The 22,079-nt window shown below is 43.7% G+C and overlaps 1 protein-coding gene across 6 annotated transcripts in view; it reads left to right on the top strand.

Moving 5' to 3' along the window:
• LOC119176937 (cell adhesion molecule Dscam1) overlaps positions 1 to 22,079 on the top strand; it is a 640,641-nt gene that overhangs the window by 408,095 nt on the left and 210,467 nt on the right. For all 6 annotated transcript variants that reach the window (XM_075878151.1, XM_075878149.1, XM_075878150.1 and 3 more), the window contains 2 exons: positions 9,565 to 9,684; positions 11,420 to 11,593. In XM_075878151.1, the coding sequence (XP_075734266.1) occupies positions 9,565 to 9,684; positions 11,420 to 11,593 (294 nt within the window). The remainder of the gene's footprint in view (positions 1 to 9,564; positions 9,685 to 11,419; positions 11,594 to 22,079) is intronic.

The raw sequence follows: 22,079 nt of genomic DNA on the forward strand, positions 1-22,079 counted from the left end.
GCACTTCCTAAATGAGGCCGCGTTTTTGTACGCACAGCATCGGAAGGAGGTACAAGCGGAAAGTGGAAGGTAACTGAATGCCTCGCACCGCTAGTTTTAACAGCTCATCTCGTGGAAGAATTCTTTCACGGGACAACCAAAACACTTGGTGCACTGACAGGCAACAAAATATAAACAAGGAAAAACTCAATTAACTTCGGCTGTATTATTTGCGATAAATAGTTTTGTTTTTTGTTTTTTTTGGTAGGTTATGTCGAGACATATTTCCTTTAATACCGGCACGTGAGTACGAGACTGCTATTAGTTAAGCTTCAACGTTGCCTACTTCCCGTCAAAGTTTTTTTTTCATGCATACATTGGCCTTGAGATCGAACAGCATGGGCAGCTAGCGGTGAACGAACAAAGCTCCGGCGTGTGTATGCTGTTGGCCCGTCGCCACTCCGTCAGCTATGTGTGTGTTGTTTGTGGTTCGGAAATTCACGATCGCAGCTGACGGGGACGTCCTTGTTGACATTGAGCAAACTCAATTTTTCTTTTTATAGTGGAAGTTTGGAAATTCAGTCACTTCATTTTTTTTAAGTGATGCAAAAAACATATCCTTAATGCGACCACACCACATATATTTGTCTCTTTTCAACGTGTTGTGAGACTATCATTTGTATTTCCGCATCGCAGTACCCTTGTCCATGGGCACAATTCTGGCTCATGTTGGGGACGGTGTCAGGTTTATGGTCACTGGAGACTAAGTTGTTGTGGTGGGCCACATCATTGAAATCAGTGTCGTCCCGGCTAAATACCTGCTGTTCTGACAGTGCCATACACGTTGTCGCAATTGTGCTCCGCCATTCCAGACTTAGAAAAGACGCAAAAAAAATATGTACGCCAAGTTGGCTGCCGAGAGAACAATAGCAGAATCGAACTACCCGTGTCCAGCAGGATGCTAATAAAGCTTCAAGTTTTCGACTATGGAGGGTCGGGGTCCGTGCAGAAATATGTTGGATCGTACCTTCCTAGACCACCTATGCTAATTAGATATTTGCTACGGTAACTTAAACTTTGGCAGTATATCATGCCTCAATCATTTATGGAAGATCTATTTCAAAGATTCCGAGAACAAACACATCTGCATGAACAGTGGTGATCACTCACTCGTCCATGTTCATTCATCGCATGCATGGTCCATCTGGTTCTGGCTCTCGAAACATCTTATATTCTATACGAGTTCATGCACAAACTCGGCGAACTACGGCACTCGTACTGTTACTTTAAAACACTGAGAATGCTTCTCATAGTTGAGCAAAGCTCGGTAATGCTCGCTCAAATGAAATCACCGCTAGCACTAACAAACCTTCCACACAGAGCAAAAATGGTGCATGAGGAATGTAGAACGAATTTCAAACTTGGAGGCTGGGATTAATTACATTCGTAAAGTGTAATGCCATTATGACTGGCACCCCTGATGAAGCCTACATGATGTTTCGTGGAGTGCAACGCTGTTCACACTCGTAGCCCGCAGAAGCTACGTATGCAATAATCATGAACTGCATATTACAGACTAAGAACAAGAAACATGTTAGCGAATATGACGGAGCATCAACACTTGAACCATCAATGCTTGAACCTACCGTAATCGAAGTGCTTGCTGCGCGTCAACGGGAAGCACCTTGTCCTTCTGACAGCTGACAAGTCACTCTCAGCGATGTTGTGCGTAGCCGGGGTAGAAATGAAAACTTTTTTTTCTGACTGTGAAATAGATACGGCATTTTGGAACTGAAGAATACCCCCCCCCCCCCCCCTTGAAAATTGAAACGTTTTGAACCGTTATGGAGCGCAGATTCACTATATATAAACGGTGTCCCCGTACAATCTCCACACAGCACATGGGCGACGTATCCACCCTAATGCATCTAGTCAATCTCGTGGCCAATAGTCAGTGCAACAAGATGTGTTGCGAGGTTTATGCGAAAAGACCAGACAAGTTTCCAGCGGCGAGCGGTGTTTATTGCCACATGTTCTTAGAGTGCGTGGCCGGTCCCGATAAGCTACGGGTGGGTTGCAGCTCATGCTTTTAATTTGTTTCGCCCGTCTGCGCATTATCAACATGACGATCAACTGCTGCACTTGGACGGGCACCACAGAAGACACATGCCATGTATGCGCAGAAATAATTGTCAAAGTGACACGTAACGCTACAGACATCCTTCTAATGTGACAGTTCAACGTCTTCGGCAGCGGGTTAGGATAATTTGAGGCAGCCAAGTTGCGTCTTCCTATAGTAACCTATCCCGCCACTGAACATAAACGGGATGTACTGCTAGAAGTAAAGGGCTAAAATACTCAGGCTCAATCTGCAGTCATTCCAGTGCGGACAGCCAGAGGAAAAGAGAGAGACCCACACCGCATGCAGGCCCTCTTATAGAGCTGGTGCATGCTTGGCTCCGATGACCCAGCTTTGCGGGCAGGTTCTCCAGCGAACATTCCGGACGACGGATTAAGTTAATGACCCTGGGGCAGCCTCGATTCCGTTCCGGAACCAGGCCACTCCTGCTTTCTTTAACGACTCCCGGCGCACCATGCTGGGCCATTGAAGCGCCACCGGCCGACCTGCTGGTGTGTGGCTTGGGCGTGATTACACGCGGCGCTTCAACGCGTCCCGCGGGAGTTCGCGCGCGGAAACCGCTTGGTCGCCGCTGCTGCTGTTTCCGGGCCCACCACGTCCGCCGACGGAACGACCGCCCTCGACGGCACGCCACGTGACGTCTGCCGTGGATTCACGCCAAAGGGGTCGCTCTTCCGCGGAATATTGAGCGAACGAAGATTTCCTAAATAAAGGACATGAACGCGCCTTCTCAATCTGCAGGGGGAGTAGGGGATTTGTGACGTTGCACAACAGCTTCCTGAGACGCGTTGTAACAGGAGGGAATAAATCGGGTGCATCTCGCACATTGCGGTTATCGATGTAAGGCGAAGAAGCCAGCGTGACGCAGCTTAAGCAAGATTTATCTTTTAAAACCAAGCGTTAGGAGGTGAAACGACGTTTTTATATCAATGGAGTAGTTACGTGCGTGTCGTAGATTTACCAGGCACGCCAAACTCTATCTTAGCGTATAACTGTGGCCGAGGTAACTTCGAAACTCGCGTTCGAGCGGAAACATCAGTTTTCTCACCACGAAGTGCACGCTATACGGTGTGATAACGTGCATTTTATACTAAAGCACGAAGCTTCACTACAGCTTGCGTACTCATAGGTGTCGGGAACATATGTAACATTTATTACATTCGTATAAAATTGCATAACCAACTCTGCAACCCCAATCAGAGTTTCGCAGAGATAACGTTTGGCCAGGGTTCTCTTTCAAAGCGATTTCAAGCGCTGGCATGGCTCTGTGGTAGAGTAGTAGAATACTTGACTATCATCCAGAAAACCTGTGTTCGACCCCAGCTCGAGCCAGGATTTGCATTATTTGCTTCCATGGGGATATTTCTCGCATCGACAACAACATTGGTGCCGCATTTTCAGCAAAACTAGCACCTTCAAGTTTTTGTGTTAAAATTTCCTAAGTTTGGGTGGATGTAGCTAGATGAATGAAGCCAGCTGGCTGGCTGGCTGGCTGGCTGGCTAGCTAGCTAGCTAGCTAGCTAGCTAGCTAGCTAGCTAGCTAGATAGATAGATAGATAGATAGATAGATAGATAGATAGATAGATAGATAGATAGATAGATAGATAGATAGATAGATAGATAGATAGATAGATAGATAGATAGATAGATAGATAGATAGATGGATAGATAGATAGATAGATAGATAGATAGATAGATAGATAGATAGATAGATGGATAGATAGATAGATAGATAGATAGATAGATAGATAGATAGATAGATAGATAGATAGATAGATAGATAGATAGATAGATAGATAGATAGATAGATAGATAGATAGATAGATAGATAGATAGATAGATAGATAGATAGATAGATAGATAGATAGATAGATAGATAGATAGATAGATAGATAGATAGATAGATAGAAAGATAGATAGATAGATAGATAGATAGATAGATAGATAGATAGATAGGGTCAGATCTCGGTCATTTGTGGTAGCTTTGTTCCTATAAAAGCAGCCTTCAAAAGCACGTATAGGTATAGCGCACTTTAGTTTTGCTGTAAATGACCCTAGGTGACATAAATTTATGTTGAGCCTCCACTAAGTTTTTTCTTCAATTACAGATAAAGAAAACGCTCAAGATTGAAAGGGAAAAGAGTTGAACAAATGGGTTTTTTGGAGGTACGCATAAGCTGCAGTTGAACGCGTCAGGTTGAAGGACAGTGCACGCACGCGCACCTGCTTTCACACTGCTGTAAATAGGCATTATTATTATTATTATTATTATTATTATTATTATTATTATTATTATTATTATTATTATTATTATTATTATTATTATTATTATTATTATTATTATTACTACTAATATAGTGACAGAGCGATGCCCCGTAACTACATTTAAAGGCTGCTCATGTATTCCTACACTCGTCAAGTGTTTACTTCTGTCCTTAGTACCCCAAAGCAAATGAATGTTGGCACAGGTCGTAGTGTCTAATATCCCTGCATACTTATCGAATCCTCTGATTCGCACCCCCCTTACCCCCCCCCCCCCAAAAAAAAAAAAGACGTTATAGGCTTATGACCTGCTTCTTTTCCTGTTGTGCATAGTAAAATCAACCGGTGACGAAAAGCATATGCGAAGCCAGACAATATCAGCATTTCCTTTCTGTAAAGACCGAATGATGTATCATTGCATATGCATATTTACGAATGGAGGGATATGGTCCACCAGAGTGGCTTTTTTACCATTATCAGTGAACGTAGCCAACATGGTACTGACGTGTTCTGTTTGATTGGCCGATAGTCGTACGCAGCAAGTGCAGCCGTTCATTAACAGAGAAGTTTCTCCCCATTTGCCTATCTAAGCATCATTCGCCCGATGTCATAAATATACCTGTATTGAGCGGCTTCACACGTGGGCGCTTGTGAAATAAACGCATTGCGTCTGAACAGCAGCGAAGATCTCTTGCCTTTATTTCGGCCATCTTTGCCGGTTTTTGATAAGCGAGTTACGCAAATAATGGAAGATGACACGCAAGAAAGAGATGAATAAAGGCAGCTCTTGTTCATGAGTGGGGTGCCTATTTTTGTAAAGACGACCGTATTAGGTGGCAGTTCTTGGAGACTTTGCCGGCAGCCTTGTCAGTAGCTAGCGAAAACTGCGCCGTCCCGTCCCAAAAATCATCGGCTCTACTGTGAACAAAAGCACGGTTTGAGCAAAGTCGAGCCCTGGAATTCGGGGTGGCAGTCAGGTATTAATTCACAAGGTCATGCCAGAACTTGAAATCTTGAAATTCCTTGGGAAAAAAGATCCAGAAACTTGGAGGACGCTTGAGGTTCGCCTTCATGAGTAGAACGCGATGGCGTAATGGGACCATATTTGCACATCGCCTTCTCAAATGCTGGCCGGCCTTTGGTTTTCGGCGCAGGCCACAACCGTGCCGTAAGGAAACGAATGACGAGCATCGGCCGTTCAAAACTATCCTAAAATGCCTACTGAACCTCCGCCGCGGTGGTCTAATGACTTAGGTACTCGGCTGCTGACCCGCTGGTCGCGGGATTGAATCCCGGCAGCGGCGGCTGCATTTCCGATGGAGGCGTAAATGTTGTAGGCCCATGTGCTCAGATTTGAGTGCACGTTAAGGAAACCCAGGTGGCCGAAATTTCCGGAGCCCTTTACTAGAGCGTTTCTCATAATCATATTGTGGTTTTGGGACGTTAAACCCAACAAATCAATCAATCAATTAGAACTCGCTCCACATTATTATCAGAAACAAATCTTAAAGGCTATGCTTGCGTGGTGCATGTGCCAGAACCAACTACATCAAATGAAAGCCCACTGTGACCGCTAATTATTTGTCGTCATAGAAGAATTTACCCATTCCTGCAGTTTCCTGCATTATCACGAATATTCTCTTTTTCTCTTTGGCTCAAAATGAGAGGCGAAAATTCTTCAAAAAAGGGAAACTTCCCTGCACAGAAGATTACTGGGCCCACTCCACAACATTTTTTTTTGCGTCAGCGAACGGCACACTTTGCGTCTGTAGGGAAACACTTCAACCTAGGCCGCTGCTCACAATTTTGATGCTTTTGCAGCTGATGGTGATTTTCTCCTAAATATGTCTGGAAGCTTTGTAATGGGTGGACCTTTAAAACAACCACTTGTTGCTTAATTCACATCTTTGGACGCCTGGTGCAATCCTACGCTTTTGCGACGCAGTATATGATGCGTTGAGGAGACTCCTTCCACTACAAGACATACATATAGTGTTTTTATTTTTTTCGAAGCAGTCGCAAGCCGTATGGTGATTCTGTGGTAGAAAGCCAGCTTGCACACGCCGACGGCCTGAGTTCGAATCTCACTTTAACCGAAATTTTCTATTATTTATTCTTTTTGCATGTTTCTTGATTTTTCTATTATTGTTAAGATGACGATTTTTTGTTCACAATCAACGACGCCGACATAGACACCGTATTTCCCCAAGACAAGCTCTTTAACGCTTTTGCCTTAATACATGCGTCACGGCGGGTGAAAGGTCACGATAATATACTTTATACTGAGGGACAAAACAGTGCAATAGTGCCAGGCATCACAGAATGTGAACTGTTAGGCGAGTGAGGGGTGTGAAACTTCTCATTCATTGCAAATGTGTAAGCTATAATTCATTATGGCCATCACCTTCCATAGCATCAGTAAAATGTGCAGATACGTACATAGAGGCAAGTATTGGCCTGCAGACGCGTTGTGGGTACTTCGCTTAAGTCTGGACACGTTTGATAAAGACAGACGAAAATCGCTCGCATGAAATGTTCGACGAGTTCACTTAATGCCAGAGCGTATGTATGGTCGCGCCCAATATGAGGTGCAACATACTGCCCGTGCTCAAAGCGGCGCTATCTCGGCACGGTGGCGCCGACATAAAAAGCAATCAGACGCGTAAGCACTCTTCTGACAACCATCGTATTTCTAAAACCAATTACACGTTTCTCGATGTTACAGTACCGGATCGGAAGTCCTTTCAACTGTATTTGCTGTGCTGCAACTCGAATTGAGCGTCCATGTACCGTCGGCCAAATTTTTAGCTATGGTGCATGAGTGGCAGTTTTGCCTGCACTTTTATTTCTGCCTACTGTACAAGAAAGTTTCAGTTGAATTAAGGACAAGTGTATGCCCATAGAGCACATGTCTACGAAGCAGTTTTTTTGTGACTTCGTTCTGTATATAGTAAGGAACTGACAGACAAAGAAGTGGTCTCTGTGTACAACAGCTAAAGTTTTGGCCGACTGTACTTGCTCGTTGTGGCGCGTTTGCCTTACATGAGGGCAGCCAGATTTTTGTTTTCTTGTGCAACAAAAGCGCACCATCCCGCAATTTTCACTTATTCGAGATGTCATATACGTATAGTGCCTTTTATTCTGTGGCTGCTTTTTCATATCATATTTTCTTAGGTTCTTTCAAAAAAAGAGTAGGTAATGCACTTCGCTACATGATGGTTTTCGAGTGCGTCTTTGTAAGGAATATTAAACAGGCCAATAGCCAGGAGTTTCGCGTTTCTGGCTCCTCCAGAGAACAGCCCGGTATATAACGAAGAGCCAGCACGCGCGTTCGCCTCGCGCACATGCATGCGGCAGTTTCCGCTTAACGCAGTGGTGATATGCAGCTGTCTTGATGAAGATCAATATACAATTTCAGTGGCCTTCGCATACAAAACTTTTTCTATTGGTGTTTCAGGATTGTTCTTTCCTAGAGCGTCACCTAACACAACGGTTTACGACTTATTTACTCTATTGATTACACTAGTTTTGAAAATCAAGATTAGATTGTCTGAATAATTTAAAAATTAAAAAACACCATGAATTAGTAGAAAGACGGCAACGTTCAATAGCTTCCGCTCTAAAACCCGGGTTTCAACAACGGCACTTATGTCCCTGCAACAGCTGCTTTTCTTGGTATGTTCACACAACCACCTCATTCAAGGTTCAAGGGTGGGGTAAGGGGATCTAAGTGAATAGAAAGAAGAACAAAAACGACGGTTAGAGTTAGTGGAATTGCTGAAAAGTAAGGAAATGTTGCTAAACCGTTGTGGGTGACTCTTTCGTGTTGAGGTGAGAGGCAGGTCTCTGAATTCGGGTTAATTATCTCTAACCAGACGGAAGAACAGTGACGACGATGGGCTTCAATGAAAAACAAAACAAACAAACAAAGAGAAGTGTTAAATGCAAACAATAGTTTCAAATGTTACTTTCCCAGGTTCTCGAAAAACTGGATGTATAAAGACCGATCGTGAACTGTGTAAATACAAACAGAAAAGCGCCTTCAAAAGATGAGGGGAAGGGGGGAGTTTAAAAACAGTAGGTGTATCAGGAAAACAGGAAAATTTTTCGAACGTAAAAAGAAAACAGCAACAAATACGTCGAGAGAAAGCAAATAAAGTAGGATCAGGAACGACACAAATAAAAAGCTCCTTGTGAGAGAAAAAACTTTCTGCAGTGCGCTTGTTAGAATTAAGGTCAAGTGAGCCTTTTTTCAAAAAGTTTCAAAGCAACGCAAGCAGACCCGTAGTCCGTAAAATTCATGCACATCTTAGTGGCAATCTTGCAATTTGTTAGAGTTGGAACATGCCTGAAGGCGTTGGGTGATATATACTGCAATTTACAGCCTGTGCAGATGATGATCAACCCATTTTTTTGCAGACAGACATAAGAGAGCAAATCTTAAGCGTAATTGTTTGCATTTTTCTAATTAACGCAGGTGATAGGTTCCGGAAATTTTATTAACAAATTTCAAGAGTGCAGACAGCTGCCTGAAACTTTGAAAATCTTTATTGTTAAAACCACTACCAAAAACCATTGCGGCTAAAAACCCATTACTAGAAACGGCTCTTATGATGACGAAAACAGTCTTCACCAGGTATTGCCTTGGTTCTTTACACGCTAACAAGATGTGAAGGTATTCGTTCGGAGACATTATTCGCGGCAATTCATATCACGCGCCTTAACTGAAAAGCTGTGGGCACTCCGACGCGCAGCTAACATTGTTCGTGGCGGCCTTCAATCGTGAAGTTTACCCATATTGCAATGAACATAAGATGTAAACGCATATTTTCGAAAAATTGCAATAATGACTATACAAAAGACAAAACAACAATAAAAACTGTAAATAAGTAACACTGCGTAAACCAGGTAATAGGATGAAGTACTTTATCATTGAAAAGAGAATAAAAAACTAAACCTCTAACCAACAATTCGATATTACTTTTTGAAAGAATACTACTCCAACACTAATGAAACAATGCGTAAATGTGAAGAAGTTATGAACTTCTTGAAGAAGCTGAAGTTCGACGAGACAAGAAGAGTGTCAGTGATCAAGACGCATTCAGAGGGAGTGCATGCGTAGTCTTAGAACAGATGTCGAAAGCATAGCTGATTTTTCTTTTACTTCTTTTTTCCCATGGCAGAGCCACCAAAGTGGGATGTCGAGCCGGAGAGTGCCGCCGTGGTGCAGGGTCGCAACGTGCAGCTCCAGTGCAGCGCATCTGGAACGCCGCAGCCCATCATTACATGGATGATCGCCTCCGGTAATGCAACCTCATGGTCACGCCGTCTGCACTGCCACGAGTCTGGCCTTTAGACACATCGTCGCATCTTATAAGACATGCAGAAGCACTAAAATAACGCTGCTCTTCTGTGTGCTACTACAGCGGCTACTGTCGTTCTGTTATGAACAGTTTTAGGGCAATCGCTACATAATATTACCACATCTCTTTGGAAAATAGCGTGCCTCAGTAATCGCCACCAATACTGTAAGAAAAATTGTAGCTGCAACCAAAATAGCTATATAATTTCAATGTAAATAACTTTAATGCCACGCGTATCACTTCATTTTGCACGAAATTATGGAGACATCGGTCATTGCTTCTATCGCTGCTCACTCGCAAACTCTACATGCCCGCGTGAAGTTCATCCGTTTGTCCATTTGAGGTTGATCGCTTCTTCGATATACTAATTGCACACTATAATAAGTGGTGAATGGATGGAAAGATTAACTTTATTTTGTCCTTTGGAACGCACTGTAGATGGTTCATGCGGACGTTCTATAGGATATGGTGCCACGAACCCCAGGCGGAAACCACCGCTCTTGTAGTCGGTTTAGTTTTTCCCGTCTTCGTGTAAGTGCGCTGTTTTATTATGAAGCACTGCCAATTAACTCAGACTGCTGCGTTTCGCACTGCTTCGTCTTAATCATCGTTAGACTGCCAGAACTAATCTACTACATTAAAAAACTAACCCAAACGTTCTGAGACAACATCCCGCAGCAAAGATGAAGTTCGCAGAAAATACGTATGCGTAGGTGTGCAAGTAGGTGATTGAAACGACGTAGTTTTGGGCCTATACTAATAGCCTTTGCTCGGTGGGAGCACACTTATAAAGGACTTTTAGAAGATGAGGAAGAAGCTGGTAGAGAACAGAAAAATGCATTGCATACCTTTTTTTTTCAACATACCGATACAACAAAAAGATAACAGCAATATGGGGAAACTTAAAACTGAATTTCCAGTGTGGTGGTGTATCGTAGATTCTGGGAATTCAGCTGGTAAGAAGTCGGGTGAACGCTATCAGTCCTAATGGCAAGTACTTCTACAAAGATTGCTTTGAGAGTTTATGCAGTGGGTGGCTGTTAACCCTGTAAAAAAAAGCCGCCATAACGTGGTTATATGCTAATGTGAAGTGTCTTGCCCCTTATTACAGTAAAGTTGTTCGCTCTTGGCAAAGCTTTCATGATCTATTATATATTATTCTGCAACTTTTATTAACAGCAACTAATCGTGGGTTCGATATGGGCCGCGGTGGTCACAATTTGACGGAGGCGGAATGGTAGAGGGCCGCGTATTGTGAGCTCTCAATGCGCGTTGAAGAACCCCTCATGGTGTAAACTTCTGAAGCCGTCCACTACGGCGAGCACAATAATCATACCGTGGTTTTGGTACGTAGAGCCCTAGATTTAAAAAAAACACCAATGACCCCCCCCCCCCCTAAAAAATGCATTTGTCATGAAGCTTGCAGACAAAAAGAAAACAGCAGAGATCGAACTTTCATCTAACTGAAGTAAAAACCATTGTAGATAATTTCAAATGTGATTGATTTTGTGACTGGCACGTGGCGTACCTGAAAAAGAATATATAGGAGTGCCATACTGTGAATTACAAAGTTACCAATTTTTGCTCAAAGACTTGGCCAGAATCTGCACGCCTAATACTTCCTGTTAAAACAACAATTTTTTTTGACATTAGCCACTGCCTTTTTTTCATGCAGATTCTACTCGAGAAGAATTCCTGCCGCTTTACAACAGTCACAAGTACGGCTTGTTTCCGAATGGCACTCTGTCAATTCACCAGTTGGAGCCTGAGGAGTCGGGGTACTACCTCTGCAAGGCTTCCAACGGCTTTGGGGAAGACCTCAGCAAACTTGTTTTTCTAACAGTCAAACGTAAGTTGCTTTCATTTATTTCGTCAAACGTGTAAATTGTATCATCTAATTATTTGACAAATATGCACAGCGTGTGTATCTGCACGCATTGCATATTTATTCGCAGTAGCTGGAGAGCATAGTGCTTTTGACGTTATTATGAACTGGCTTTGTTGTTGCGAAATATTTCTACGTGTTTCCTTTACAGCTTTACAAAACTTGTCGTGTGTCATAATCCCGTTAAATCGCCTAGAAGCCCATATACATGACAAAATATTGCATTCGTTTTTCATAGCCAGCTTTTATGGTTGACGCAAGGATGCAAGCTCCAATTTTCTCAGCCATTTCTACGCGCAATATCTTCATTCCCCACGCTATGAGTCATTAGAACGCTTTTCACTATAGTAACTTCGACAGCAGTTGATCCTAGTGCACCTCAACGATAAGCCACTCAACCAGATTGTGTTGCCTACTTGTGAAAGCAGGACGTTCAACTATACTCCACTTTGCTTTATTAATGCTTCTCCGCGAGACTTTCATACCGCCGCATGGTGCTGCCTCTGGCATGTTGTTTAATAATAATGTACGGAGGGCACGCAAGGCATTGCACAACTTCGAACGCTTCGAGACACGCATGTCTAAGTCAGATCACTCACCCAGTTCGCCCTAAACAGTAAACGAGGCCTGCATTTGTATAACAACTAGTACATTCATTAACCTCTTGAAAAAATTGTATAGCACCGCTCTTAATGTCATTATTCATCGTAGCCCCCGAAACAAAACAAAAACGGGAACTGCATGACAGCCATGCATTTATTCACCTCCTTCTTTGATGCCTATGGACACTTTGCATCATGGTGCACTGCATGCAAATATCGAGCGTCATTGGCGAAAAAAGGAAGCTGTAATTCGAATATTCAAGATTAGTGGATACATATCACGGCGAAAATGTGGCCCTTTCCCACTACAAGAAGCAAACCAAACTAATGAACATTCTGCATAAGGAGGGAGCCTTGTTATAGTTATAGTTCTCACGCAATAAAATTTGTCATCTGCAAAAGTTTTTGTGTTTTTATACTTCGTTAAGTGTATAAATGGTGTTATCATTATTTATTTGGTGTTCCTTTTCGAAATATTATAATAAACAGGCACGCTGAAAGCAACTTCACATTTATATGCTCTTCTAAACACCGACACTGTTTGTTTAGAAATGGTGATCCTGTTCTTACCGCCGCATTGTCAGTTCTGTTTCTTTTTGTGTGTGTGCTCTTATTGTTCAGTCGAAAGATAGAAATATGGGGGTTGTTTTAGCAACCGTGCATTTAACGTTCGGCTCAACGCAGAGTGGGGATTAGCATGGCGAAATGTCTCCATGGCGATGGCCGTTTGCGCTTTCGCGATCACTGCCTATGGGGAGCAATTTTAAGTGGCCGTCGTTCTTGCGCGACAAGCGACGGGACGAACAGCGCTTCACGGACGCGCCTCGAGCGATACGTTATATATTAGATGCTATTTGGGGCGCTTATTGTGGACCGAGAGTGGGTTTAACCCTCAAATGGAACGCCACCAATCACGTTCGCCAAGGAAAGCCCGCCCATGAGGGTTCTGCCATAAAGCGTGGCCACCCAGCGCGCTCCAGTAATGGAAGACAACAAAGCTGGGACGAGGAGAGACAAGTGGGCCGGGCAAGCAATGGGAGCTCGATGGGCGCTCTTCTCGGACCCAATATAGCTGGAACAGGACGCCACCGCTCCCATAGCCGCTTGCACCAAGATCAACTCGTCCCCCTGCCTATTCCGCTCTGTTTACCCCCAATAAGACTGAAACCTTGGGTGCGTGCCCACTGCTGCCTGCCGTCTGAAGACACTATACGGAGATTGTGCGTATAGATTTTCGCGAGTGTTTTCTTTTTTGTTAGGTCTTATCCTTAGGCTTACCTGGTAGTGCGCTATTATCTATCCTGTGCGTTTAAAATGCCCACCATTTTACAGGCTGTGTTTTTAAATTTATTTCCTTGAACGCGTGTTTTTTTGCTCAAATCTTTGCTACATTTATCACATGTTGTGGTATTCGGTATGGCCCGATATTTATTAAATAAGATATTTTTCGTAATACGAGAGCTTGGTTATGTCCCCAAATGCTAAACTAATGAATTGTTTTGATAGCTTTATTGTGACGCTGTCAGAACGCGTTCCAATCACTCGTCAGTCAGGATAGTGAGTACGACTGGCTTGTTTTTATTGTTATTCGTTTTTCAACCACGAAAACGAATACTATACTCCTAGAAGATTAAAGACGTTTATAATCATCTATTTGGAATATCGTATCCTGAAAGAATATTGTAGTTGAATTGACGTCATCGTTGAAATCAAGAACAAGAAAAGGACATGGGCCCGTCACGTACCAGCCACGTAACATACAGTCAGTAAGCCTCAATGGCCAACGGTCATTGGATAGTGCATTTCAAGAAAACACCAACATGCAAGAGGGAGAGAGAAAGCTAGATGGGCAACTGAAATTAAAAAGTCTGCGGGTACAACGATGCAGTAGCAAGCACAGGACCAGGTTTATTGGCAGAACAGAGGCATTTGCCTTGCAGTATAGACGTAGGCAGACTTACGATGATTATGATCATCAACATCATCATAATGATGATAATTATGATGATCATCGTTATAAAATCTTCCTGAAGCACCAATAACCACACAAAAAACAGCATTTCTAATAAGTTACTCTTCCAGTTAATTCACAATTGGTTCAAACTAGCCCACACAACTTTTTTTCCGCTTAGCACGCAGGAACATTCAAGACATCGCCGTAGTATGTACATCACGCCCCTTGCTTTTCGTAATCACTGCTTTAGGTTAAGTTTTTTCCCCGTGCTATCGAAGAATGGAATGTGTAACCTGAATCCACTATCAAGTGTTCATCGCTGACGTCATTTGAAGAAAATCTAAAACTGCTTTTCCATTTATAACTTCTTGGCTACATATAGCTTTCATTTCGCTATAGTGCTTTAAACTGTCTTGTGATGCTGTCTATACTTTTTTCTTTGTTTCCGCACACGATGCATTTTATTCTGCTATTTATTTGTACTATTTAGAGTGCCTTTGCCATTTCTTTACATTTTGTGTATTTTCCCTGCTGTTTGCCTTGAACACTGCAAGGACACCTTAGAGATTTTAGCTAATTTTGCCTGATACATACTTGTACCTTCCACACTGTAACGGCCCTCGTGAAGGCTAAGAGTATGAATGAATAAATGAAAGTTGTTTCTCTTTGTAAGCATCACCTGAGTGTTTATAGTCTCCTTCAAAAAATGTCTAGCTAACGCTACAAGAAGCGAAATAGAGTTTCAGAATATCGTGAGAGCGTTGAAAGGCTGGTTCAGCTAAAATTCTGATGTCGGTGTCGTTGGTTGTAATACAAATATCATCTCATTTGGGACCAAACAAACCGCCTTCAAGCGCAGATAATGATAGCGTAATCAGGCCTCATGCGCATCGCCTTATCAACTGATTGATATGTGAGGTTTAACGTCCCAAAACCACCATATGATTATGAGAGACGCCTTAGTGGAAGACTCCGGAAATTTCAACCACTTGGGGTTCTTTAACGTGTACCCAGCCCTGCCGCGGTGGTCTAGTGGCTAAGGTACTCAGCTGCTTACCCACATGTCGCAGGATCGAATCCCGGCTGCGGCGGCTGCGTTTCCGATGGAGGCGGAAATGTTGTAGGCCCGTGTGCTCAGATTTGGGTGCACGTTAAAGAACCCCAGGCGGTCAAAATTTCCGGAGCCCTCCACTACAGCGTCTCTCATAATCATATAGTGGTTTTGGGACGTTAAACCCCACATATCAATCAATCAAAGAACCCGTACCCAAATCTGGGCACACGGGCCTACAGCATATTCACCTCTATTGAAAATGCAGCCAGCCGCCGCAGCTGGGATTCGATCACGTGACCTGCAGATCAGCAGCCGAGCACCTCAGCCACAAGATCACGGCGGCGGAACCGCCTTCTCAACTGCCCGCTTAGCTTTAGTTCTTGGTGCATGCTTCAACCGTGCCAGAAGGAAATTACCCACTGTGGGCGTCCAATTCACCGTTTCAGAATAACACAGACATCTGTGCTCTAACGTGAGCACTGACGTCATGTGAGACCAAAAGCTACCCTTTGTGGTCACCAAGAGGTGCCAGTGTAGCGGACATTCCAGTTATGCCGTGGATGTGCGCACAACTATAATTATACACATTGAATGGCGGCGCTTAAGAAAACACGGACAAAGAAGAGATACACACTGGACGCCCGTCCTGTTCACTTCTCTTCCTCATCCGTGTTTTAAGCGCAACCATGCATTATGTTTTAAGAATAGGCCAACAAATGCAAACAAAAGCAGTACTCCACCTAACGTCAATCCGCCTCGTAACAAGTGCCTCAAAGCAAAAAAAAAGAAAAAAGATCAGCATACGCTTCGAAATTACGCTTTGCGTAACGAACCTCACCAACTAAAACAAGAACAGCGTATCAACCTATCATTGCTGGTGTTGGTAGTGCACACGTAAGTGATGTCATATCGCTTCGAATTTAGGAACAAATAGTTCTCCCATTAGCCTGTTTTTAGACAAGTTAATGTGTATAAAATTCTGCATACGTTTACTGAGTCAATCCGCCTTGTAACATCATATTCTTTGTAAAAGTACCGCACAGCACATTTCTAATGCATGCTTCGCATATGATTTATTCCCATGATACGTAAGAATTGCCGAATCGTTCATTTATTTTATTTGCATCTTTGCATTTTTTAGTCTCGGCCTAGATGATGATTTTCCGCTCCCAACCAGCGGCGCAGTCACCAACACCGATGAAGAATAAATGCGTCGTGGGTGCTGCAACATTAGACAAAGAATTAGTATTTATGGCTCAGCCGATATATTGTGGAAATCCAAATTTCAAATACAGTTGGCCTTGCTTACGAACCTGCGCTCAGAATTCACATTGGTCAGTACCGTAATCATTTATGTTTTTTGTTTTGATGCATTGAATGTTTGTTTCTTATCTTCTTGAACACTGCCGTCTCTTTTATCAGTATAGTACCAGCCATGGAAGCTTATCACGTAGAGTGTCACGCTACTACTCTCGAGAACACGGTACAGATTCCCTGGTTGCTCATGTCAATGAGCGCCAAATGCAGCGAACACCGGTGTGCTTCGATTCAGTTGCACGTTTAAGCATTCCAAGTGGTCGATATATTGATATATCTATCCGGAGTCCTCTGCCACCACGTGCTTCACATTCGCATGTCAGCTTTGGTACGTAAAATTAAAGTGATTAATACTATATTACTGTTTTACAAGAAATATCTACTAGTTGCAAGAGCATTCCTCAAAACGCGGTACACCTCCTATTTCTTATAGCAAAATGACACAAAATGATGCATGTAAAACAAGAAAAAAAATTGCAGTTTTTCCGCTAGGACGAAAAGAATAATGTGATGGAAACAAGCTGTATTGTTACGCGAAATAAGCCTAGGAGCGAAGTCACGTGGAATTATGAATTCGATGTTTCGCAACTCTACAAAACGCTATAGTGTAAGAGAAGTTGGCCACTTCAGGCAGTTGAGTCGTTTATGGGCTGTCCGTCGTCTCAACGCGAAGCAAGCGGTGGGAGAACAGCACGTACAAGGATATGCGAGCTGCCTTTTGCTGTCAGTGTAGATAGTGCACGCGCCAGCGCCATCTCGGCAGACAACCTTATGACATGCCCTCGTGATCAAGGGTAGCAGTTGCTGCTCAAGCAACGCAGCCTCCCGCTCTCTAAAGCTCTTCAATGCTCCATCGCTAAGCAAAAGACGCGCAGGGAGTTTAATCACTGCTTGAGAAGCCATCGACAGCAGGTGTTGCACGAGGATCGACGTTATATCGTATGCACCCTTCGAGTGACGGAGATGGCCGGGTCATTTCATTGCTGCTTCAGCCACATTTGCCCGAGTTCTCAAGCGCTTTTGCTCGCGTTTAGGACACGCGATGCGTAGAGCAATGTTATTGATTTGGAGTTGACGACTATGACAAAATCCTACCGAGAGTAACCATAAAATCTCTATCGCAATAAAAGTAAAACGTTCTATGGATACACTAGCGCGTGACCCGGTGTACACACTAATTTTTTAAGAACAGAAAAAAAAAGGCAGGCATCATCCCGTAAACCACTCGTTAAGAAAAACAGAGAGCTTCACTGAAGCAGACGGGGTGCACCAGTTTCACCAAAGAGCCGTGCTCTTCTCGCACCGAAAGCTGTTATGAGATCACAACACGGTTCACGTGCACGCCGTAGATGTCCGCCACCTGCGCCGCCGGTGTCCGTAACCACCAGATATCACACGAAATAAGAAAAAACTCGGTTAATAAAGAGCACAAAGGACACAATGAGATACGAATCCGGGCGCCCTGCATGCGTGCCAGCCCAGTCTTCTACAACTGAGCCACGCAGGTGCATGGAACTCCTCAGCAAACTGGCCTTAGGAAGGCTTGATGTCGGGAATGTGATCGCTTTAATATGAGTAATAACGCGTTTCAGAACAGCAAAGCAACCATAAGATGTCATATAATGCGAATAGCGCGAAGAGTGGGTCGTCGAATGCTCCAATCATTTACAAAAGCTCGATTTTGTTCGAATATTACCTGTGGCGCATACCAACTATGGGGGATTGTGGGGATTACAAACGCTTCTGCCATAATTCTTCGTCGTCGTGAAGCACAGCACAAAATGTAACGCACAAAGTTTCTTGCAAGTGTGCAGCTAGTACCACGTTTCTCCGAAGAGTAACGAAAGATGGCGTAGTGAATGCCTGCGTACCACAGGATGATTAATGGAGTAGTGGATACCCTGCAACTGTGCGAGATAGTTATCTAAAAAGTGTTTTAAAAAAGGCTCTCAGAGGCCGCTCTTCCAGCTTTCACTGTGACAGTGCTTTGCGTTCCGTGCAGCCTTGGCAGTCTTTTCCTTTTTATAAGTCTTTTTTTTATTGTTTATTAATCAAAAGCTTTTCCGGGGATAAGCACTTTGATTACGCTCGAGCCAACCACACAATCTGCTACGTTGTCAAGCTATAGATATTTTGTACCTGCTACGTCGCTGGTCTGGATGCTCGGGCTGCTCTAACGCTAACAGACGTACAGTGTCACTTAAAATTTGGTTATTACTGCCGTCTGTGTACAGTCAACCATATAGTTTCCCGACCTGTAGCCATGTTCTTGGACGAAGGCAACAGAATGTTTATGTATCTATCTACTTTCAAAGCCAAAGTCTTCGACCTGTTCCTCGTTTCATCAATTTTCCCTGACTCTACAGGATTTTTCCTGGCCAAAGATATGCGGGAATAAACCGAGGCTAAAAAAGCTGTTTAAGACATTATCAGCAGGAAAGTCAGGAGAGCTAATACAAACCCGAGCACTGGGACCATGCGTCATTAGCTCAAATATTCGGGCGACGTTAATATAGCGACTCAATGTCTCTGCAGTTTGTTCGTTCGCTGTTGAAGCTACGCACTTAATCGACCTCTGCCCTTCTCGACGTAGATGACTTATTTTGTTATGCAGGTCCTTCAATCGGCCGAAAGTGCGCAAATGTCCAGTGCTATGCAGTTGCGTAATAAGCTAGCCCCACTTGTTAGCCTTCCTTTCACTTGAAGCGCCATTGCTTCAGATTTTGTATTTCATTATAATCACTATCGTATGGCTCGGAAACGATTTTGTTCGAAGTGTATATTGTATTAAATGCGGAGCATTTCTTTGCGTCCTGCAAGTACTTTTGGCGTACATCTCCATATCTATCTATCTATCTATCTATCTATCTATCTATCTATCTATCTATCTATCTATCTATCTATCTATCTATCTATCTATCTATCTATCTAGCCACTTACGTCGTGGTGCTCTCGTGATCACCTCTTAGCTTGGAGCGAATCGAGTTAAGTATGGGAGGGTAAGATGGTTTGACAAATATGACGCGCTGGTCAAGACATCAATAATGCCACAATCCCGTCGTGCACGTCGTCGAAGCGCACGTCATCAAACAAACGCTTTGCGCTAAATACAGACACATAACCGTGGGCGGCTCTGGTGTGCTTGTATGTGCCACAGGTGCCCCGCCACGGTGGCCTAGTGGCTAAGGTACTCGGCTGCTGACCCGCTGGTTGCGGGATCGAATCCCGGCTGTGGCGGCTGCATTTCCGATGGAGGTGGAAATGTTGTAGGCCCGTGTACTCAGATTTGGGTGCACGTTAAAGAACCCCAGGTGGTCAAAATTTCCGGAGCCCTCCACTACGGCGTCTCTCATAATCATATGGTGGTTTTGGGACGTTAAACCCCACAAATCAATCAATCAATGTGCCACAGGTGATTGACACTATAGTATTTACCCAGGAATGCCGAGAATATTCATGGGTAATTTTAACGCATGCGCATTAAGCAAAAGCTGACATCAGCAGCGTTTACCCGACGAATGCAAAGCAATTATGTCAGGGTCCCAGCACGAATCAAACCTCAGCACTGTGTGTGGCAATAAAGTAGTCTACCACAGAGCCACGCCAGGTTTCGTAGCTACTTTTTTGAATAGACCTTAATGCTCGTCAAACTTCAACTGTGGCTCCAGTGCTGAGTATCAAATTTTATAAACATTACACATATACTCTTATGATACTGCGGTCACGCCCCACCGTGATGGTCTAGTGGCTAAGGTACTCGGCTGCTCACCCGCAGGTCTCGGGATTGAATCCCGATTGCGGCAGCTGCATTTCCGATTGAGGCGGAAAGTTGTAGACCCGTATATTCAGATTTGGGTGCACGTTAAAGAACCCGAGGTGGTCCAAACTTCCGGAGCCATCCACTACGGCAGCTCTGATAATTATATGGTGGTTTAGGGACGTCATACCCCACATATAAATCAATCAATCAATCAATCAATACTGCGGTCACGTTGACTTAACATCAATTGTAGTCAGGTGCCGTCCGCTGAAGTTGATCTAGGTAGCATTGTCCAGGACTGCCATCCTCGCGGGCACCAGCGCTTTATATCAGGTTATCTCTTCTGGTGTTGCTAATACTCATGTTTCTGTTAACATTGTTGCACATGTGCAAACAACAGGTCATATTAACATCTGACTGTTCAACATATGTCTGCACCTGCAACATTTGTACATATATTTAGCGTCGTTTCATGATGTTTCACTTAATAAAAAATTACAACACGGACACCTTCCCTCCGCATGCTTCGCATAACGTCAATCCAAGGGCTGCCTGTGATCTGCCCCGATTTTTATTATATTTCTTTAGATTATCAACATGTTTTAGTCACAATTTTCATAGATTGAGCCTTTGATAATGTAACTGTGCTAAATGAAAAAGAATATTATTGTAACATCTCACCATTCGTCAGTTAATTTTGTTTGACAGAGTGAATGCGTTATGCGAAATCGGCAGAATAGCTAGCTAGCAATTTAGTTTATTTGTTTGGGTAGTGTGAGAAGAGCCGAAATTTCGAACCTAATACGAATGTTCAAATACGCATGGGTTTCCAATACTCAGGGTGCATACTACGCGCCCCTGTACTAATTCTGCGCAAAATGCCAATGAGCCAGTTTTTCTTATTTTTTCTACGATATTGAAAATGTTTTGTGATTGTGAAACAGTATAGTGATGCCTCATTAGGCTCGACAAGCTTTTTCATCGATTTCATTGACGCAGTTTTTTTTTTTCAGTTTCTTTAAGTTTACTTTGTTTCTCTTTACTGTCCTCTGGGGAAATTGAAGTTAAAGATACAACTGATAGCGCTAGCTGTTTTCTTGCGACAATTCTCTCTCATTGTTGCAAACTTGATCGTAAGTGACATAACTCTTCATTAACTTATTCAGCGCTAATGTGTACCGTGGGACTGTAGTTTTGCTTCTTTCTCTCGGACATCTTAAGCTCCTGCAAATCGGTACATTTCATTTTCCTTTCCCTCTGCAGGTTCGCTTAGGTCTCCACAGTCGGTTTCTTTTCGGCGGCAACAACGGCAATCTTTGTGTCGCCTCGCCGCTCGCGTTTGTCCTTCCGCGTACGTTGAATGGCTCGCCTGCGGATCCCCTCGGAGACTGGTCCATCGGTTCTCTCGAAGGCCCTTCATTAAATGCTAACGGAAATTAATCGTTCGCATTCGTTGCGCGCCTCGACAGAGTCTTGTTACTTCGTGCGCTCTCTTCCTTGGGCGGTGGCGCGCCCGCGCACAAGAGAAAAGCAGCGGAGGAGGAGAAGATTCTAAACGACCTGGGGAGACAAGAACGAGGGAAGCGCGGGAAAAAAGGGAAGCTTGCTTCAAAGTGCTCCTTTCCGTCGGGACATGATGCCCCCTTTGTACAGCGTTAAGGTCGGCCCGTCCCTTTCCGAGAGCCCCGAGCTGTCGAGAATCAATTGTGCGCCACGGAGACAGAGCGGCGGGAGTCGCTTTCTCGTGTTTCTGCCGTCTCGTT

The sequence above is a fragment of the Rhipicephalus microplus genome, chromosome X (genome assembly GCF_043290135.1).
Source record: "Rhipicephalus microplus isolate Deutch F79 chromosome X, USDA_Rmic, whole genome shotgun sequence".
In the NCBI taxonomy this organism is placed as follows: Eukaryota; Metazoa; Arthropoda; class Arachnida; order Ixodida; family Ixodidae; genus Rhipicephalus; species Rhipicephalus microplus.